The sequence below is a fragment of the Rousettus aegyptiacus genome, unplaced genomic scaffold (assembly GCF_014176215.1).
Source record: "Rousettus aegyptiacus isolate mRouAeg1 unplaced genomic scaffold, mRouAeg1.p scaffold_m13_p_11, whole genome shotgun sequence".
Lineage (NCBI taxonomy): Eukaryota > Metazoa > Chordata > Mammalia > Chiroptera > Pteropodidae > Rousettus > Rousettus aegyptiacus.
This window is the reverse complement of record NW_023416286.1, coordinates 16,925,236-16,944,975: the sequence shown is the minus strand read 5'-3', so window position 1 is coordinate 16,944,975 and position 19,740 is coordinate 16,925,236. Positions and strand designations below refer to the sequence as shown.

Here is a 19,740-nt window from a genome sequence, read left to right as displayed (position 1 = left end):
CACCCCATGGAGCAGCTCACTTCCATTACACAGCAATTGAAAGCGAGGATCAGATGTACACATAGTGCCATATGGATGGGTCTTAAAAACACATTGTTTATTGAAAAACATTAGGAAACATGAAACATATAACATAAAACCATGTGTGTAAATCTAAACTGCATGTACATAAAACAATAACACATTTTTCAAGAGTTTATTCCTATAAGGAAACAAAATAACAGACAAGAGGGGGCCCTCAGCGGACCAGTGTGAAGACGTGGTATGAACTGAGAAGGATTAGCTCAATCCTCTGCACCTGAGGCCACAATAGGACCATTGAATGACTGGCCTTTTACAAGTTAGATTTAAAAAATAGTTCTGAATTCAAGTCCATTGTCCCTTGTTAAAATTCCCAACCTTTTTCCAACAAAACATCGAAAAAGATACTTTGGGATGAAAGAGCATAGACGCACATTTTAGCCAATTACATGGTGATTCTCAAAGCCCCTGTCTACGTAAGCAGTGGTTCTTCCTTAAGATGAGATGAGGGTCGGGGCGTAATCCAAAGAACCTGATATTTTTAGCCTTTCCTACTTCTCAGGTACCATGTGAAGTGTTTTGTAGAACTGTCTCATACAATCTCCACCGGGAGAGGTAGGTATGATAATGCCCATTTTGCTTTGCCCAAGGTTTACAGTTAGTAAGAAGCATTTACATGAATCCAGGCTTTTGTACTGGCTCCACTATGCCATACAAAAAGCTGTTGAAAGGCAGAGAGGTCCATATTCTCTTTCTGAGTCCATGCGCTTAGTACCTATAAAGACCTTGAGGGCTGGGCTACAGGTACCAGCTGTGACAGTAGAAAGCCCAGAGATGTCCTCTCTGTCTTCTCCTTCCTAGAATGATGCGGAGGGTTGGGGTCACCTTCACAGTTTCTCCTGAAGAAGCTGGCAGTTCTGTCCAATTCTGAGACACCATGTGTTGGGTTCCTTTGCGTTGCACTCTGGCTCACTCTACCAGTGCCTGAGACTTGTTTCTGTGGCTTCTGTGTCTCAGTCGGTCAGTGTGCTCTCTTTCCATGACGAACTTCTCAAAGGCAGAGAAAATGGGCACTCTTTCAGTACAGCCCCAGACAAGCGGGCGACACAAAAAAGAGGAGATGTCCATATATTAATTATGTTCCAAGTGAATTAAAATGCATTGCTTCCATTCATCAGATTAGTTGGGTTGACCTCTTGGTTTAAAAGTGATTTGTTTCTGCCCGTAAGAAACCAAGCCATGAAAAATTAAAAATCATAATTTAAAAGGCACCACAACTCATAGCAGTAGATCTCAGAGTGATTCATCATAGCATTCCTGGTAAATGTGAGCAAAGTGGGCAAACATTATGAGCCAATAAAGTCTGGACTGGCCACCAAATTCTTAGAATTCCACAACCATGAGGGATGTTAAGAGCCTCTTAGCTCCTGACAGATACCGCCAAGAATGTGGTGAAGAGCATGAGCCTTGAAGGCAAGATGGCCCTAGGTTCTCTAACTGTGGGACCTTGGGCAAGTATCATAAGTTCGTCAAGACTTAGGCTCACTATCTTCAAAATGGGGATAATAATACTTTCCTCATAGGATTGTTATGAGGATTCACTGCAATTGTGAATAGAAAGTATATAACAGAGTACCTGGGACATAGCAAGCACTCGATTATGTTCACTATTTTTGTTGCTAGAATTATGAATAAGTATCTCTAAGAATAGAGCCTCCCTTAGCAGTGTAACCAGTACCCCAGCAAGGTAGAAACAAGCTTGATAATCTCTGTTGAAGTGGGCGGAAAGCACAGTGACTTATGCAGGGTCACAGCTGAGCACACAAAACAAGAATCGGTTGCAGTTCATCTTTCATTCATTCACAGTTTAAAATGTTCAACCTATATAGGAAATGTTTTTTGTATATTGTTTCCCTAGCATTTTTTTTCTTGAGAATGTTTTTTAAAAGCAATTTAGAGTAGAGTACATTCTTGTGCTCGCTTTGGCAGCACATATACTAAAATTAGAATAGTACATTCTTAGAGTTAGGAAGGAACGTTCACAGAAGTCACATAGCCAGATTTTTTCCAACTTGGGAAATATTTTTTACAAGCATGTCCCAAACCCCACCCCTGGCAAATGGTGAATAAAGTCGTGCTCAAATAATTGCAGCTACAGGGAATTCATGGCTTTGGAAGATGGCCTTTGCAAGGTACTACAGACTTCTCATGGTCAGCTCTTTCTTCTCAAAACTATCTGCACCAACATCAGAAGTCTGTACTTGATGGACAAGATTCTAGGTCTCATGATAGCTGAGCCTAAGTTGCTGGCTCACAGCCACATCCACAGGACCTAGTGTCTTGAAACCTAGTGGACAGCAAGAGATATTTGTTGAATGGATGGATGGATGGATGGATGGATGGATGGATGGATGGATGCATGGACGGACAGACGTGTGGATGGGTGGATGAGTGGGGAGATAGACAGATGGGATGTCCTCTCTGGGTACTATAAAATAAGTTATACATATTTATTTCTCCATTATTCTGAGACCAAGGCTTGCAGTAATGCATTTCTATCTAAGTTAAAGATTTGGGGAGATTTCATGTGAAAAATTACAGAACTGTAACCATCCTAAAAAACCATAAACTACCCTAGGCTCTAGTGTCAGCACTAAAATTCTGCTTCAAAGTGAATTACCTGATTGCAGGAGTATGAGTAGCAGTCAGATGAAAAACAGTGTCATGCATTTTCACACACTAACAAGTACCTCAGAGATAATTATTAAGAATTGCATTCATTTCCAAATGTTGGCTTCCTTTCTTTAGTCTTAACAATATATAACCTGTCATGTATTTTTAACTTAATACAATACCTAAGACCTTAATAGGAAAGTATGTAATTTGGAATTGGACACAAGGACAAACTTTGGATAGAATCTGTTTATACTTCCTCAAAACGTACATTTACTCATTGACAGCATGGTCTCTTTCTCACATCAAGTCATTGGATTTATCAGCTATTATATCTGAGAATAATAAGATTATTAATACTGTTTATATTACATGTAAATAAATAAGTGCATCCCCTTTTATTAATAATAAGGCAAGTCAGTCTGTTCCAAATTTATTGTGCCACATCTTACATTGCTTTCTTTCTCTTTTGCAGAATTTCATTTGCTAAAACTTTTGAGTGCCCAATGACTGATGTATTGTTTTCTTCACAGGAGGAGGGGAGAAGCTTTAGGTACCTGGTACCCAGCAGAGTTATCAGTGGAATTTCTCCAAGTGACAAAGGGCTGGATGAGGGGTTCCTTGCTGGTACGACCAGGTCACAAGCCTAAGACGGCTTGACGGGTGTGGCTGGCTCCCTCCCCGGGGCCTGCTCGTTTTCCGATCTGGGCTTTGCTGGCCAAAGCTGTGCTCCTTCTCCTGGCTCTCTGCAGGACCTCAGGCTCCAGGAATTTGGACCGAGTGGTAGAGACATCGCCGGCAGAGACGGCAATTGCCAGCTTCCTCCTTGTGCTGTCTTGTGATTCAAAACAGATTCTGCTCCACTGTTTAAAAGGGGGAGCACATTACTGCTAGAGACCCACAAGAGCAGAATCAAGCAAGAAAACGCAACAGTCCGATACGAGAGTCCATGAGTAAGTAGCTCATCCATGGTGAACCTTGGCAGGGAAGTGGTCAAGGGGAGCCCAGAGACATGAAGGTCTGATGGCTGAGTACCTTGACGGGAGGTGATAGAAGCTATAAGAACATTGGGACTTGGTCATTTCCCAAATGACCCTGGGCCTCCAAACACACACACAGAGAGACACCCACATCCCTCCCGCCCCCCTCCACACACACACACACGCAGGTCCCACCTCTACAGTACACAGTTATCCAAGCACTGCCTTTGTGCTTGGCTGCAGGAAGGAAGAGCTGGAAGAAAAGAGGATGCTTTTCATCTTAAGACTTTATCTGAGGTGTTTACACCATTGAGCCCAGCGGACTTATTTGCAAACTTCTTATGGGAAGTGACTTTGAGCTGAGCCCCTCTCACATCAACCCCGTCTGATGCCAGTCAGACGACTTAGCGAAAATGGCTGCAGGCTCTATGTGTGGCACAGTCGTTGAAACTGCTTTTCACTTTGCCTTTCACTTCTTGGTGTTAATTTCCAGCAAAGCTCTCTCTTTCTTGGAGGGGAACATTTCTGTGGTAGCGGTTATGTTTGTATAATTCTCTCTCTGTGAAAGTTCTCTCTTTAATATAATTCACATCACAAGAATGCTGATATCCTAGGTATGATTAGCTCATGTATCAGTGTTTTCAAGTGCATTGATATTCTCAGTATTTTATATACCTCTCATAGAAGACCAGGACTCAGTCATGGACCTGTTCCATTATCCATGTGTGTTTCTTAAGTGATTCGCTGAGCTCTCTGAACCTCATTATCTCTATATTTGAAATATAATAACAGCTACATTGTAAGGTTGCTGTAATGATTAACTGAGAAAATACAAAGTCCTTTTTAACATAGTGTATGATTTATTATTATTACTATTATTGATGGTAGACATGGCACAGCTATAAGCTGTCTAGACACCAAGGAAAATGAGTAGGGTATACCTCTTACATTTCTTTTTCAACATTATGGTTTGCTTCTGATCTGACCAAGGCCTTGCCCGAGGTCACACAGCCAGTAAGGGACAGAAGCAGGCCTACAGTCCAGGCCTTCCAGCTCATGGTTTGCTTTCACAGCGAGTGTTTCTAATGCAGACACGACGGGATGCAGTAAAGCCGCTGGGTGTGGGGTGGGACCAGGGCTGGGGAACCAAGACTGCTAAATGAACACTCCCCCTCTGGCCAGTCTTTCAGCCCCTGAAACGGAGCCCCGATGTCCCCGTTCCAGGTAGGATGTGACAGTCTCTGGCCTCACCCTGACCTCTTCCCTCTGAACTGCAGGACCCCTCCCCGCCTCCATGTGGCCTCTCTTGTTCACGCTCTTCCTCCTCCACTCCTGCCTCTGTGGAGGAAACAGAGACCTCCGTGAGCACTTGACCTTGCTGAAGACAGAGCTTGCGCTCCGCCTTTACCAGAGTGTGGCCGCAGACAGAAACGGAACAAACATTGTCATTTCTCCCTCCGGGGTGTCTATCCCTCTGGAGATCCTGCAGTTTGGAGCCCAAGGAAACACTGGCCGGCAGCTGGCGGAGGCCCTGGGTTACACCGTCCATGGTAAGAGGCTGATCGCTCTCCTGCTCACACTCATACTCACACTCACTCTCATCATTGCTTTCACACTCAGGACCCCTTGGGAGATGGGGAGCTCCCAGCTACCAGGAGTGGGCACCTAGAGAAGGGTGACCATGTGGCAGGAATGTAGCAGAAAGCATTTAAACTTTGGATTGTAGTGACCCTTTTAACCTCAGATTCTATGGCAATTTTTCAGTTTCATTTCACAAGTCCTTTAACGGTGCTTACTAGGTACCAGGCCATGTTTAAAGCACCTCACAAATATCAATTTAATTAATTGTCACGACAACCCCATTGAGGTAGTTAATTATATCATCATCCCTATTTAGAGATGAGTAATAAGCACAGAGTTTAAGTAACTTGCCCAGCATCACACAGCTAGTGAGTGGCAGAGTCAAGACTCAAGCCCACACTGTCTGGCTCCCGAGCTCACACCCTTAACCAAACATCTTTCATTAATCTGTAACTTCTAGCCCGTACCATGTCTACCAACAGGTTTCCATGGCTGCAGATTTTAGAACAGCTCGACCAGCACCGACGAGAGTTTCATGAATGCCAGGTCAGACACACCTGGCATTCATGGTCAAGGCCTCTCTGGCTTAATGCCTCACCTTGGTATCAACCTATCAGCTCCTTTCTAACACAGACACTCACTCATCACAGATTTTTTTCTTCCCTATCTTAGAATAAGTTGTCAATAAAAATGATAGGAGTTAAAATTGTGTAAGTTAATATTTTTTTTAAAAGTATAAGAACTAATAACAACGTAGTCTTGGTAAGAACTTTCTTTGAGCCAGAATCTTGTGGTGGTGAGCAAAGGTTGGCACTCAAGATATGGGGCCACAGACACCAGCTGTGCTTCCTGTCCCCCTGCCTCCACAACCTGTCCCCTGCCAAAGCGATTCTCCTGATCCTGCTGGCTCAGACAAATGTGTTTTCTCTCTGAGGATGACTAAAGACAGACATAAGTTATCGGGCTTAATTTTTCTCAGCAAGTGTATCATGGAAATGGACATACCTATGGAGTTATTCTTCAGCCACATTAGATTCAGTGCAACACAATTACCAAGTACAAACGAGCTCCTACTGCACGGCCCAGAGCTATGCCAGGAAATCAGCATCCAGATCCAGATCTATAAGGAAAACTCTGAGCCCCAGCAGCCTGGTCTCACAAGGCTGATGCACGTAGAAATACACTCCAACACAGAGCAGTAACTGTATTTATTTGAAATCAGTTAGTATGCGGTGGGGTTTGGGCGGGGGGAGGTTTGGTAGGGGGGCAGTGATTTATTCCCCTGGCAGATCAGGAAGCCTTCTCAGAAGACATGACATCTGAACAGCGTTATGAAGAACAAATAGAAATATGAGAGAGGACCAGGCATTTCAGCCTAATTTAAAACAGTGTCCAAGAGGTCAGGATTAGGAAGAAAGCAAGAAATGCATGTGTAGCTATCCCACGGAGAAAGGTATTGATCATCATCAATTCTCCATTGTCAGGTATGATCACAGTACCTGGTTAACCAAATTTGATGATTACCAATGTCAAGAACGCTTAATAGTCAAACTCTGTGGAACATATCCCACCTTGTTTTTCTTACTCATAAACTGCTTTATTACCTTATGCAGTCACAGTTAATTATTATCAACGAGAATGTGCTGCTTAGAGTTCTAGCTAACAGACTATCCCTGTAGTTTGGTTTGCCCCAAGACGGCTCAGAGGATCATGTGTGTGCTGCTTAAAACAACCCACCAGGTGCCCACCACCTGCCCTGGCCCGGTCTTCTTTACAAAGTCAATACAGACCAATAAAACATGAGTAAAAAGCAGCATTAAAGCACATCCTGGGGTCTGTGGCATTGTTCCTATTTAATCAACAGAAAGATTGATCCAAGTTTGCAGTAGGACACATTAGCACTATCTTCTTCTCACTGCGTTTTCAGCCAATATACGACAATCAGGAACCTTGCCAGGATTTCTGCATGCCGGTCAGACAAGCACAGCCTGAGACGCAGAACAGACACCTGTGCTGTCCCCAAAGAGTATCTTCGTTTTCACCACATGAAACACACAATTTCTCAATGTTCTCATTGTTAGGAATTTTCATCATTTTCCCAGGTAAATTAGCAAAGGACACTTTGCAGCTTTCTGTCACGCACAGGAACGCTGCTAGGAATAGAGGCCTCAGAGATGGAGGTGGCCTGACCCCTGGGAGAGAATTCTGTGGGATATGTGTGTGGATTTCACTTTCACAGTCATTATGTCATTTGATCCTCATAGAAACCACATGCAGTCTCTAGGCCTCCATTAACAATTCCCATTTTACAAATGAGACAAGAAGTTATTGATTTGGCAAGACTCAGCTCAGCCAACGTGCAAGTGGTGGAGCCAGGATTCAAGTCCCAAATTCCCTGACTCCAGATCCCATAGTCTTTCCACAATTCCCCGCTCTAAGCCACTGAGCAGTTGCATGAATATAGATACAGCTTGCCTTCTCTAGTTTTCACCAGGGTTACCCTATTACTCTCTCACACCAATCAAGCCCTTTAGACATCATCTTAAATCTAACCCTCTTTTTATTTCCAGACAATCAAAATATCAGCATCACAATAATGATTTTCATAGTTGGAGAATTTATGCATATTGATCTTACAAAGTCAGGACCCATCAGGTTCAGTGTCACATTCAGAAGGTCACTTCGGCCAATGTATTAAAACGGAAGGCCCTCTCCATGCTGGCCTCACGAATGAGTTAAAAGGCTGGTCTGCAGCAAGACCCATGAAAATACCATTTCTTCTTCTAGCACTTTCCTCTCACTCTGCTCCAGTCCCAGGGACCCTCTCCCGAAACTCTTCACACCTCCCCCGTGACATTCCTGACCTACTGTCTTCACACCTCCCCCGTGACATTCCTGAACTACTGCTGCCCGGCCCCGGTGGTTTTCCTTCCTCTGCCTCCCTCCCTGCTCACAATTTTAGTAGAGCCACCTCAGCCCTGTCCAGCGAGAAGGATGACGGCTTCCAGGAGCAGGGGGCAGGAGATGCGGCAGGTTTCCCTTTCAAGTGCTGCCGTTGAAGAGCTGTGTCATGGCTCACATCAGTCTCCTTTGCCCTGTCGCTGACAAGGGCCTGGGAATGCATGGCAGTGAAGCAAAATCGAAGGCTTTGTGTTGCATGGTGCTTTGCGCCCGCGTTCATCCCAAGAGGAAAAGGCTCTCCCAGGCAGGGGAGTGGAGTGCTCCAGCCCCCCTGTCCTTCACCTGTGGGCAGGAGGACAGTGAAGCATCCCCTCCTGCCACCCTGACACGAAGCGAGTTTCTTCCCTTGCCTGAGCCCAGCTCCCTCGTCTGTGAATGGGGATTATAATAGTGCTTAATTCCCAGGGTTGTTGAAAGGATTAAATGTGATCGTGAGTGTAGAGCATTTGGCACGGTCCAGGAACACCATCCACCGTCACCACTTTTTATTCCCACAGTGTGATCTCGGCAGCATCTAGGAAACCTCTTCCTGTGCACAGATGGGCAGGGACAGATTAGGCTCAGGTGGAGAAAGAAAGCTAAAGCTACGCTAATGAGTCCAGCTGGAAGGATGGCTGGTCCCTGGCCCAGAGAGGGTGAGAGTACGGGAGGAGGGTCGTGTGACCATCCCCAAGGCCGCACTTCGGTGTGGAGTGCCGGGATGACCGATGTGCCCCTGCAGGCAGTCCACACTCTACAGGAACATGATTCTGTAAGTACATAAGACCTTCCTCCTGATTTTAAGTTTTTTTTTTTCATTTATTTATTTTCTCACTAAAACAAAAACCAAGCATTCAAGTTAGGTTATAATTCATGAGATATATATATCCTGAATTTGCTGTTTACAGTCGTAGATTCTAAGAAGCAGCTCTGGTAGTAGAGTTTTATGGATGAGTGAAATCGCAGCTGTGTCCCATGCCTGCTGGCCAGGGTGTATTCTGGGTGCCCACGTACACCCAGAGAATCTTGGCCAAGCAAGTCGGGGGTCTGAAGCTGCCTCCTGGCCTCACCTCATGAAGACTGTTGGAGTAGATAGACCCCAAGCCAAGTTAGGGACACATCCCAATGGGGGTCCTGAGAAAACCAGCCAGGGCAGGGTAGTACAGGAAGAGGGTGTAAATCGTGTATCACAGAGGGATGATTGGTGGACAACCACAGGGCTGTGCCTAGGAGGAAGGCAACGGTGACAGGCGAAGACCAAAGCCATGTTCCAGAGCCAGGGCCTGACTGCTGGAAAACCCCAGACTGCATGTGTCAGAAGCAAGAAGCTTAGATACTCAGCTGGGTCCTGAGCAGTGGGTGAGGTCTCGTTCCAGCTACAGATGCCTAGGGGAGAATAGAAACCACAGAGGTCAATGATAGAGTCCAAAAGAAATCCACTATTGCTCATGGAAAGAAAGAAGCAATCTCCTGTATAAACAATAAACAAATAGAAGTCCAGCTGCCGTCCAAGGAGGTGGAAACTATTGATTCTCTCAAATGCTTATTATTTCCTCAACTTTCTTTCAGGCTCTTGCTGACAATAACAGAGTTGTCCGCTGGGTTTTAGGGAGTGGGAGAGGGGAGGTGTTCTTACCTTTCCTCTGTGTTCCTCCAGTTGAAAGCACAGTCCTGAAAGAAGCTGCACCCAAACGTCACTCAGGCTTGTGACGTGCAGCTGTGAGAATGGATTTTAGGCCCTGTGCAAGACAGTTTGACCATCTGACACCCTGGCCACCGTCCACTACTGTTACTTATGACTTTCCCGGTAAACTGGTTGACTTTGTAAATATTTGAAGCCCCACTGCCCTGTGCGCCAGACCCATGGCTTTCCCAGCCCTTTCTACTCCAGCGCACTCAACATTTCTGAATCAAGAAGTAAAGGAAAAATCGTCCTTGGCATGTCCACAGTGTTTTTCTGTTCACCCTGGTCACAGCCTGATTTCTTTCAGCCCTAACATGAGTCCCCCGCCCCCGCCCCAACTTCCAAAGATCCAGGCTACTTCCTGAGAGATTTAGCTATGCTTTACCAAGCTAACTGTATATGGTAAGTGAACTTTGTAAAACGAGAGTGGGGTTGCTGGGCCCCATTTTAATGCAATATGCACATGGAGCCTTGCTCACTCCCTACTTGCGCCACTGTCAACTTCTCCAAACGCCTCTGTCGCAGACCGAACCGTGAGAGAGCTCCTGCGCGCTGCGTACGCCACGCTGCCCGGCTCCAGCCACGGCACCGACATGGCGCTGGCCTGCACCCTTTTCGTGCAAGCGGGAACGCTGCTCTCCTCCTGCTTCGTGGAGCGGGTCTCCTGGTGGGCCAACTGCAGCCTGGAGCCAGCCAACCTCAGCAAGCCCAACAGCACCACCGTCCAGGACAAGGAGTGGGCCCCCAGGCAAAGCACAGGTAAGAGGAAACCATCCTTCTCAATGAGGCTAACGTCAGGTGGCCGTAAAAACAGAATTACTTGTCAGGAGCCGTGCAGATGGGCCGCCCTCCACTGCAGCTGAAGTTTGTCCTCTTGAGAAGCCCTACCCTGATTTACAAATTCCCCATCTCAGCTCATTGTGCTATCAGGGGGCCAAGGTTACAGTTAGCTGCTCTCGACTCCGAGGCAATTGTCCTCTAAGAAGAAGGAGCAGTTGGTGCAGCTGTGCAGAGTCGGGCCAGGCTGCTTGGGTTCGGATCCAAGATTTCTATCTTAGGCAACTGGGCTAATGGTGGCTTTGACGCCGATAGTACATGACTTTGGACTACCTCTCCAAGCCCTGGTGTCCCCATCTGTAAAACTGGGAATAACAATAGAATTGGGAGGGAGGAGTTGGTGAGGACGTATTAAAACATTTAGAACAGAGGCTAGCACAAAGTATGCATTTATTAAATAAATAAAAGGCTGGGGGAAAAAATCGTCCCTTGAGGTGTGGTCAGCCTGCTCCTCTCTGGAGAGATTTTAATTTAAAGATCGTTCCCTGGAAGTTTTTATCCAAGCAAAGGCTCTACTAAGGATGGGGCTTAGTGGCTGGGGAGATGGGGGTGAGGTGCGGTGGGTACCACTGTACAGCATCTCCCGGCGCAGCACCCAGCCCCTCCCAGGGGTCTGCCTGAGCTGTGCGTGCCTAATGCTTCCTAGGAAATGGCCCCAGGTAGGACCAGCTAGAGCATCCCAACCTATTCAGAAAAGAATGAAACCTTGGCTTTCAGCAGCAACTAGTTATAAAGGCGATTCTGCAACTCATAGGTACTAACAAGCAGGCTACAACCTGACTTCGGGGATGCCTCAGTGCCCTCCAGAGCATGCACGCGGGTGTCACCACATAGTTGCTTTCCCGCTTGCAGGTGAGGGCCCGGGGGACTCGGCGTGGGACCAAGGCAGTGCAGCATTTGCTCAGCTGGTGCTCGTAAGCACCCTGTCTTTCCAAAGCACTTGGTGGCAGAGATTCTCCTCCATGAACACTCAGCTCCTGCCTTTCACCTGTGCACAGGGACGTGTCCTCCAGGTCCCCATGATGTACCAAATGGCCGAGGTCAACTACGGTGAGTTTCTTCCCTGCCAGCCAGGGGTCTAAAGTGAAGAGACTTCAGAAACAATGCGGCCGGGAGGGGAGATCAGGTCTCGGTCTCTGCTCTTAAAGCACTGACCTTTTCCCTCTGCCATGTGGTGTGCAGAATAAGGAAAGATGAGGGAGCCAGAAGACTCAGAGAAGACAGCGAGGAACCAGATGGGGAGGAGAACCCCATTTCGTGCTTGACGTTTCCTTCTGCACTTCATAAATGGAGGTGTTAGTGTGAAACCAAAAATGTTTGGACCAAACCCCCTCCCCTAGCAGGTAGTCCCATAAAATGAACTTCCCTGTGTGGTGCTGAGAAAGGATGGAAGATTGAGAGTTGTGTCTAAAAGGCTCTCGAAAGCATGTCCACACGGAAGGGCCCATGGTCCTGAAATGCCACCGTTCTGCCTGCCCACCCTGCCTGATGGTCACTCATCCTTGTCAGGGGTGGTATGCGATGCCAGTGAGTGCTGGGCAGCCCTATCTGGCAGACTGGTTTGTGGCGTGGACAGTTCAGTGGGGCCCCAGCAGGCCCAGGAGGAAGGGACCCCACCACCCTGCTCCTCACACCTCCTGTCACTCATTTGTGGGCTCAGCCCCTTCCAGTTTGTGTGACTAATGATGTTCTCATCTAAGAAAAAGCCAATGAGACTTAAATTATTGTTTTAGGAACTTCGACGTTTAGAATACTTGCTATCATTCTACTTTGATTCCATACAAGACACATCGTGAGAGTTCAGTGAGTTTATTCGTTTATTCAACCAATAATTATTACCAGAGGTCAAGTAAGATGAGACTGGGACATCTATTAAATAAGTAAATATACATTTACAGTATACTATAGTTCTTGTTCTTAACACCTGCCCGTTGCTGCTGTGACCGGTGTTGGATGAGCTGTCAGCTGTATGATGGCCAGTGGCTCTTGAAGCTCTTGTTCCTCCCAGTATGCCCGGACCAGTGACTGGCACATAACAGAGGCTGAGCAACTGTTGATTGGATAGATAAAGTATGGAGTAGGAACCATGCCCCTGTCTTTCCCCACTGAGCCTAATATTTTGCCTGAGTGACCAGCCAGCTCCACTGGGCACTAGGGCCCAGCACTCGCTGTCCTCCCAGGAAGGGATCAAGCCTGGCGCTCCCCCAGAGGCTGCTGGGTCTCTGCCCCCTGCCTGGATTGCTCCATATTACGTGCCCTCCTTGCCCCATCACTAGGTCTGGACTCTGCCTCTGCTTTCACCAGGGACACTTGCTGGGTCTCCCTGTCTCCGGCCATTTGTGTCTGCTGCCACCTGTCCCATCACGTGCTTCTGAAATCATGCTCTGCCCAATGGGCTGGACTTGTCCTTGGCCAGCCCATTGCCATTGCCCACAAGCTCCCAGCTGTTCAGCCCAAGACCTATTTGTTTATGTCACAGGGTACAAATTATCTGCCCCCAGGGTAGATCCAGCCTGGAATCATGTTGTGTTAGGCCTATGTAGTGTTTTGAAAATTGGCAAGTTGCATATGACGTCTGGGTTTACAGCTTCATTCAAAAACAGGAATATCTGGCACAAAGAGCCTGTGTCGCCACATGCTACAATTGGCCAGGATTGGAGTGGCTGCCACTTTAAGACAGGGTCTATGGTTCTCCCGTGCGTCATAGACCCCATCATGCCCAGCCACTACGGGTCCTGTGACTCAAGACTTGTGTATGTATCTTAGAGATTCTAGGTCCTAATATCAGAAAAGGTGACCATAGTACCCAACAACCTTTGACCTCAAACCTTTGGCCTCAGCCTTTGGCTTCCTGAGAGTGAGATGGACACCCTCTTAATGAAATGTATTCTTTCCCATCCTGCGAGCTGGCCCTTTCCAGAGACTGGCATTGTTCGGTCCCCCTGGCTCCTGGGACAGATCTAATCCCCCGTTCACTGAACTTCCAGGCCAGTTCCAGGACCCTGTGGGCCATCAGATGGGGGTGTTGGAGCTGCCTTACCTGGGAAGTGCAGTGAGTCTGCTCCTGGTGCTACCTCGTGACAAAGACACCCCACTGAGCCACGTTGAGCCACACCTCACAGCCAGCATCATCTGCCTCTGGACTTCCAGCCTGAGGAGAGCCAGGATGCACGTGTTCCTGCCCAGGTAAATAGCGCATCATCCTTGCAGGGTGCTCTGCGGTATAATCCAGCTGGCCAGGCCTGGGTTAGAGAGCCCAGGTGCTCTCACTCCAGGGTCTGTCCTGAACCACTTGGCAAGCTTGTCTAATGTATCCCTCGAGGTTAGGCCAAGCGGGGGTTACCCTAGAGTTTCAATCCATTTCAGAATCACTGCTGACTAGCTCATGACACAGACTGAAAAGAACTAATTTTCTGGGGTCTTCTCAAGAGGAGGTATCATACCTTCACTGGACCAGACTAGAGCCCCTAGGTCTCCACTCCAGCTTCATGTCACATCCAGTTGTCTGGGCAGGGAAAGAAGGGCAGTGCAGTGACCTTGGAAGAATGTACCCCAAATCTTATCACATCCTATGAGTATTCAACTGTCATTTGTCCAAAACCAAAAAGGTAAGATAGCTTACATAATTGAACAAGTACAGATAAAATTCTAATCAGAAGGCAAATTAAGGCACCAAGACTTAAGACTTTAAGTCTCTGTGCTAAAGGTCTCCTTCTTTCACCTCCAAGTAAACAGAGTGAGACTTTCTTGTACTCAATAGGTACAAATACAATTTATTTAAAAGTTAAATAATGTATATTTTCCTCGCTTTTCCCAAGGAAAGCCTATTTGTAAAACTCATTATTTTACAAAAGATCCCTCACTGAACATCTTTAAATGATACGCTTCTCTAAAACATCGGAATCAGAGTGGATTTATAATGAATTTGTAGACCGGCATGAAGTGGGGACTGCTTTCCGAGGGCTCATTTTCCGCATGTGGCTCTTCACACTCCTTCCCACCGGCCGCCTGGCCTCCTCTCCTGTGCAGGCTCTCAGCGGTGCAGAGCCAGAGGCTTTGGCAGTGCTCCCTCGAAGAGTTAAAAATAAGTCCAGGCCCTGGAATAAAAATGCACAAAGAAAGACCCAGTAAGTAAAGAGCCAAGGTCTGAAGTGACATCTGCTATGGCCAGAGCAGAAGATGAACTTAACTCTACGATAAAGCCTGTCTCTCCAAACCAGATCAAAGCACGGAGACACTAGATATTTCAGCAGACCTCTCTGGCATGGAGCAGAAGCATTTTCTTCATATCAGAAATGATATGTGTGTTTTTAAAATCCACCAGATCCCATAGTTCCAGAATGAACTTTGCCCCTTCCTTCAAGGAGCTGCTGATTAATCACTGTGTGTGTGGTTTGTGCTTTTCTAAGGGAGTTTCTTTCTTCTTTTTTTAAAAAAAGTTGAGATTCGATTCACATACCATAAAATTTATTCTTTTAAAATGCAAAATTTGGAAGTCTAGTAAATTGGCAAAGTTGCGCAACCATCACCACTATCTACTTCCAGATCATTTTCGTCACCTCGGAAAAAAAACCTCCATACCCAGTAGCAGTCATTCACATTCCCCCACTCACAGCTCTAGGCAGCCATTAATATACTTCCTTTATGGATTTGTCTATTCTGGACATTTCACATAAATGAAATCATACACTGTATGACCTTTTGTATCTGACTTCTTCCACTTAACATAATGTTTTCAAGGTTCATCCTTCTTGTAGCGTACATTAGTACTTCGTTCTTTTTGTGGCTGAAGAATAGTCCATCCTATGAATATACTACATTTTGTTTATTCTTTGATCAGTTTACAGACATTTAGGTGCCAAAACACTTTCGGCTTATTTCTACTTTTTGGCTTCTACAAACATTCATGTGCACATTTTCGTGTGGATATGTATTTTCAATTATCTTGGGTAATACCAAGAAATGGAATTGTGGGGCCAAGTGTTAACTCTACATTTTTTACTTTGAGGAAACACCAGGCAGTTTTCCATTGCAATATTTTACATTCCTACTAGCAATATATGAGGGTTTCGCTTTCTCTGTATCCTTCTCAGTGCTCGTCATTGTTCACCTTTTTTTTTTTTTTTAAGTCTCTCTTCGTATTTAATGTACAGGGTTTCTGCTCAGCATAATGAAAAGGTTCTGAAGTGAATAGTGGTGATGGTTGGACAACAGTGCAACAATGCACCTAATGCCACTGAATCATACACCTAAAATGGTTTAAATAGTAACATTTATGTAATGTATATTTTACTACAAGCTGTTAAAGTTTTTCATGGAGAGAAGGGACGAGGAAAGAGGACAAAGACTGCCTCCCAAATAATGAATTAAAAGGTAGGGATATAATAAAGCCTGCATTCGGGAACCGTAATGACTCTTGATTATGTTAGGATGCATTCACCTTCTCCATCCTCCAGCAATGCCCTCCTCTGTGCTTTGCCTTCCTCTTTGGGCTGGAGGCAACATGACTGCAACTCATCTGACCTCATAAGTGTGTGTAACAACAGCTGTAGGAAAAGAAAGCCTTCTTTTTTTTTTTTTTTTTTTTTTTTTTTTTTTTTTTTTTTTTGCATTATAGCCATCCTAGTCAGTGTAAAATGGTATCTCATTGTGACTTTCATTTGCATTTCCCTAATGGCTAATGATATGAAGCAAATTTTCATGTGCTCATTGGACATTTGTATATCTTTTTTGGAGAAATATCTATTTGAATACTTTGTCCATTTTTAAATTGGGTATTAGTCTTTTTATCATTAGTTATAATAGCTTTTTATATATTCTGGATACCAGTCCTTATTAGATATATTTATAAATATTTTCTCCCATTTTGTAGGCTGTCTTTTCACTTTTTTGATGGTGTCTTTTGAAGCACAAAAGTTTTTAATTTTGGTGAAGTTCAATTAATCTATTTTTTTCTTTTTTCTTGTGCTTTTGTTATGTCATAGCTAAGAAACTACTGCTTAACCAGGGTCACAAAGATCTATGTCTACGTCTTTTGTCTAAGAGTTTTAGCTCTTATATTTAGGTCTTTGGTCCATTTTGAATTAATGTTTGTATATGGAAGGAGGTAGAGATCTAACTTCATTCCTTGCATGTGGCTATGCAGTTGTCTCAGTGCCATTTATTGATACAACCCACTGGATTTTCTTGGTACCCTTGTCAAAAATCAATTGGCCATAAATGTATGGGTCTATTTCTGGACTTTCGATTCTATTCTACAGGCATAAATGGTGCTTTTGCCACTACTATACAGTCACTGTAGCTTTTTATTATGTTTAGAAATTAGAAAGTGTGAGTCCTTTAACTTTACTTTTTTTGAAGATCATTTTGGCTATTTTGGGTCCCATGCATTTCCATAGGAACTTTAGGATCAACTTTAGTTTCTGCCAAAAAGACAGCTGAGATTTTGGTAAGGATTCTGTAGAATCTGTGGATAAATTTGGGGAATATTGCCTCTAACATTATTAAGTGTTTCAACCTATGAATACAAGATTTTTCATTTTCTTTAATTTTTTTCAAAGATGTTAGTTTCTAGTGAAAAATATTTGCACTACTTTTGTTAAATTTGTTTCTAAATATTTCTACATATTTTATTACTTTTGATGTTATTATAAATGGGTTTTCATTTTCGGATTATTCTTTGCTAGTATAGAGTAACACAGTTGATCTTTATATCTGGATCTTGTGTCGAGTCACCTTGATGAACTCACTTAGCTCTAAGTTTTTTCTGTGTGGGGGGGATTCCTTAGGATTTTCTACATATAAGACCATGTAATCTGTGAATAGAGATAGATTTATTTCTTCCTTTCTAATCTGGATGCATTTTATTTTTTTTCTTCTTTCATAATTGCCTTGTATTCCCTCCAGTACAAGGTTAAATAGAAGAGGTGGGCATCCTTGACTTGTTCCTGATCTTAGGGGGAAATCATTTGGTATTCACCATTAAGTATGATGCTAGCTGTGGGTTTTTTTTGTATACGCCCTTTTTTGGTTGAAAAAGTTTCCTTCTACCCCAAATTTGTTGAATGGTTTTTGTTTTTGTGTTTATGAAAAGGTGTTGGATTTTGTCGAATGCTTTTTCTGTATCTGTTGAGGTGATCATGTGGCCTTTGTCCTTTATTCTATTAATATGGTGTTTCTCATTGATGGGTTTTCATATGTTGAACCCACCTTGCATTCCTCAGGTAAATCCCAGTTGGTTCTGGTGTGATTTATATATTGCTGAATTCAATGTGCTAGTATTTGTTGAGGATTTTTGCATCTACTCATAATGAATATTGGTCTGTAGTTTTCTTGTGATATCCTTGTCTGGTTTTCATAAAGAGTGCTTTTTTAACTCTGGATATTTTTGTAGCATTTCTTCTGGACTGACCTTCATAGCCACACCTTACTTTTACTTTTATCATAACTTACTTCTACTATTATCCTTCGTTACTAAAAATATTACCCAGTTTTATCAACTACATTAATTGCCATATTTGGCTTCAAACATCTCATAGCTCTTTGTCAATATCATTGAGATGATAACAAAGTGTGTGAGCTGTGTTGGGCATTGTTCTGACCACGTTGCAAGCACAATTTCACTTAATTTTCACAAAGATAAGAACTAAGCACTACTAGGTTTGTTTCACAGATGAAGAAACTGAGGCCTAAAGAGGTAAAGTAACTTGTCCCAGGTCCCTCAGCTAATAAGAGGCTGAGCCAGGAATCAAACCCAAGCACTGAATTCCCAAGATTGTGCTCTTAATCACTACTTCTCAGCATTAAGGGTCTTCAAAAGATGTGTTTTAACTATTACAAAATTTTCAGAAGAGGCAATTGAAAATTTTTTTGAGAAATGTCAGCATGGACTTGAAGAAAGCATGTATCTTCTTTTGGAAACTATTCTGAAGATCCAAAACATCCATTTATGAAAAAATCTGATACTTTTGTATCAATGACATTGTCTTACATAGCAATGAAGATCTTTGATATTAACTGGTCTCATACAGTATTTTTACTCTCCTGCAAGTTCTGCATGGTTTAGAGAAAAGGGGTATCTAAATTCCATTTTGAACGTTTTTTATTTTCAAAGAAAAATAATCTCAGAATTCCTTTTAAAGATGCTTCAATGGTAAAATTTTAGATACCTTGCCCTTGGGGAAATATTGCAAAATTAGTATGCTAATTCTATCTCCTCTCAGGACTTACTGGGAAAACCAAAGCTTTAACTTGTATTTCTTCTCTGCTGTGTGTCAAAGGCACACACTACACACAGCAAACACGAAAATATGTCTTAGCAAACGAATATAAACATATTAAATGAGACAGTCTATTAATTATCAGTCAGTCAACAACTTCTTCTCCGCACCTACTCTGTGTGAGATGCCACACGAGATGGGAGGCAGCAAAGCGTAGATGGCAAGCTCTGCACTCAGACACCTTCGGTTTGAGTTGAGCTCCACCGTGCTCTCATTATGTCATCTTGGACAAGTTTCTTAAACTCTTTAAAGCCTCAGTTTTCTCATCTGTAAAATGAGGATAATAATAACATCGTTATGTGAACACGAAACAAAATAATCCACATAAAATTCTTTTCTTAGTGCCTAACACATGAAAAGCACTCAGTAAATAAATATTAATTATTATTAGGGAATAAAAAGTTGCGATGGATTGCCTCCTATCTTAAGTAGTTTATAATATGATAAGTAATCATAATAGGAAATGTTCTATACATCAAATGAGTAAAACAAAGTGTGAATGGGGCTTTAATACCCAAAGGTCACAAAATAGCTGGAGAGGAGGGGATAACAATTGAATTGGGCTTAAAGAAAAGGTTAATAAATAAAAGACGATCAAGGGAGATGGAGGACACCTGGAAAGAACAGTCAATGCAAAGGTAAAGAGGAGGGAGAGAGCCCTGTGTGGTTAGATTATTCAGAGAGTAGGGTTTATGGGAAGGACCAATGAACGATAAAGCCAGAAACGATCCCAGAGAACCCTTAC

The 19,740-nt window shown here is 43.9% G+C and overlaps 1 protein-coding gene and 1 long non-coding RNA gene across 2 annotated transcripts in view; one reads left to right on the top strand and one right to left on the bottom strand.

Moving 5' to 3' along the window:
- The first annotated feature begins 3,610 nt into the window (after window positions 1-3,610).
- The window catches only part of SERPINE3 (serpin family E member 3), a 29,916-nt gene continuing 13,786 nt past the window's right edge, over window positions 3,611-19,740 (top strand). The window contains exons 1-6 of the mRNA XM_036228528.1: window positions 3,611-3,647; window positions 4,952-5,224; window positions 10,405-10,638; window positions 10,810-10,824; window positions 11,569-11,766; window positions 13,704-13,902. Coding sequence (XP_036084421.1) covers window positions 3,644-3,647; window positions 4,952-5,224; window positions 10,405-10,638; window positions 10,810-10,824; window positions 11,569-11,766; window positions 13,704-13,902 — 923 coding nt within the window. The 5' untranslated portion in view covers window positions 3,611-3,643. The remainder of the gene's footprint in view (window positions 3,648-4,951; window positions 5,225-10,404; window positions 10,639-10,809; window positions 10,825-11,568; window positions 11,767-13,703; window positions 13,903-19,740) is intronic.
- On the bottom strand, window positions 12,561-19,399 carry LOC118609351. Its single transcript, XR_004953321.1, has 3 exons — window positions 19,106-19,399; window positions 13,757-14,813; window positions 12,561-12,766 (listed from the first exon to the last, which is right to left on the bottom strand). It is a non-coding gene; the product is annotated as an uncharacterized LOC118609351 (long non-coding RNA).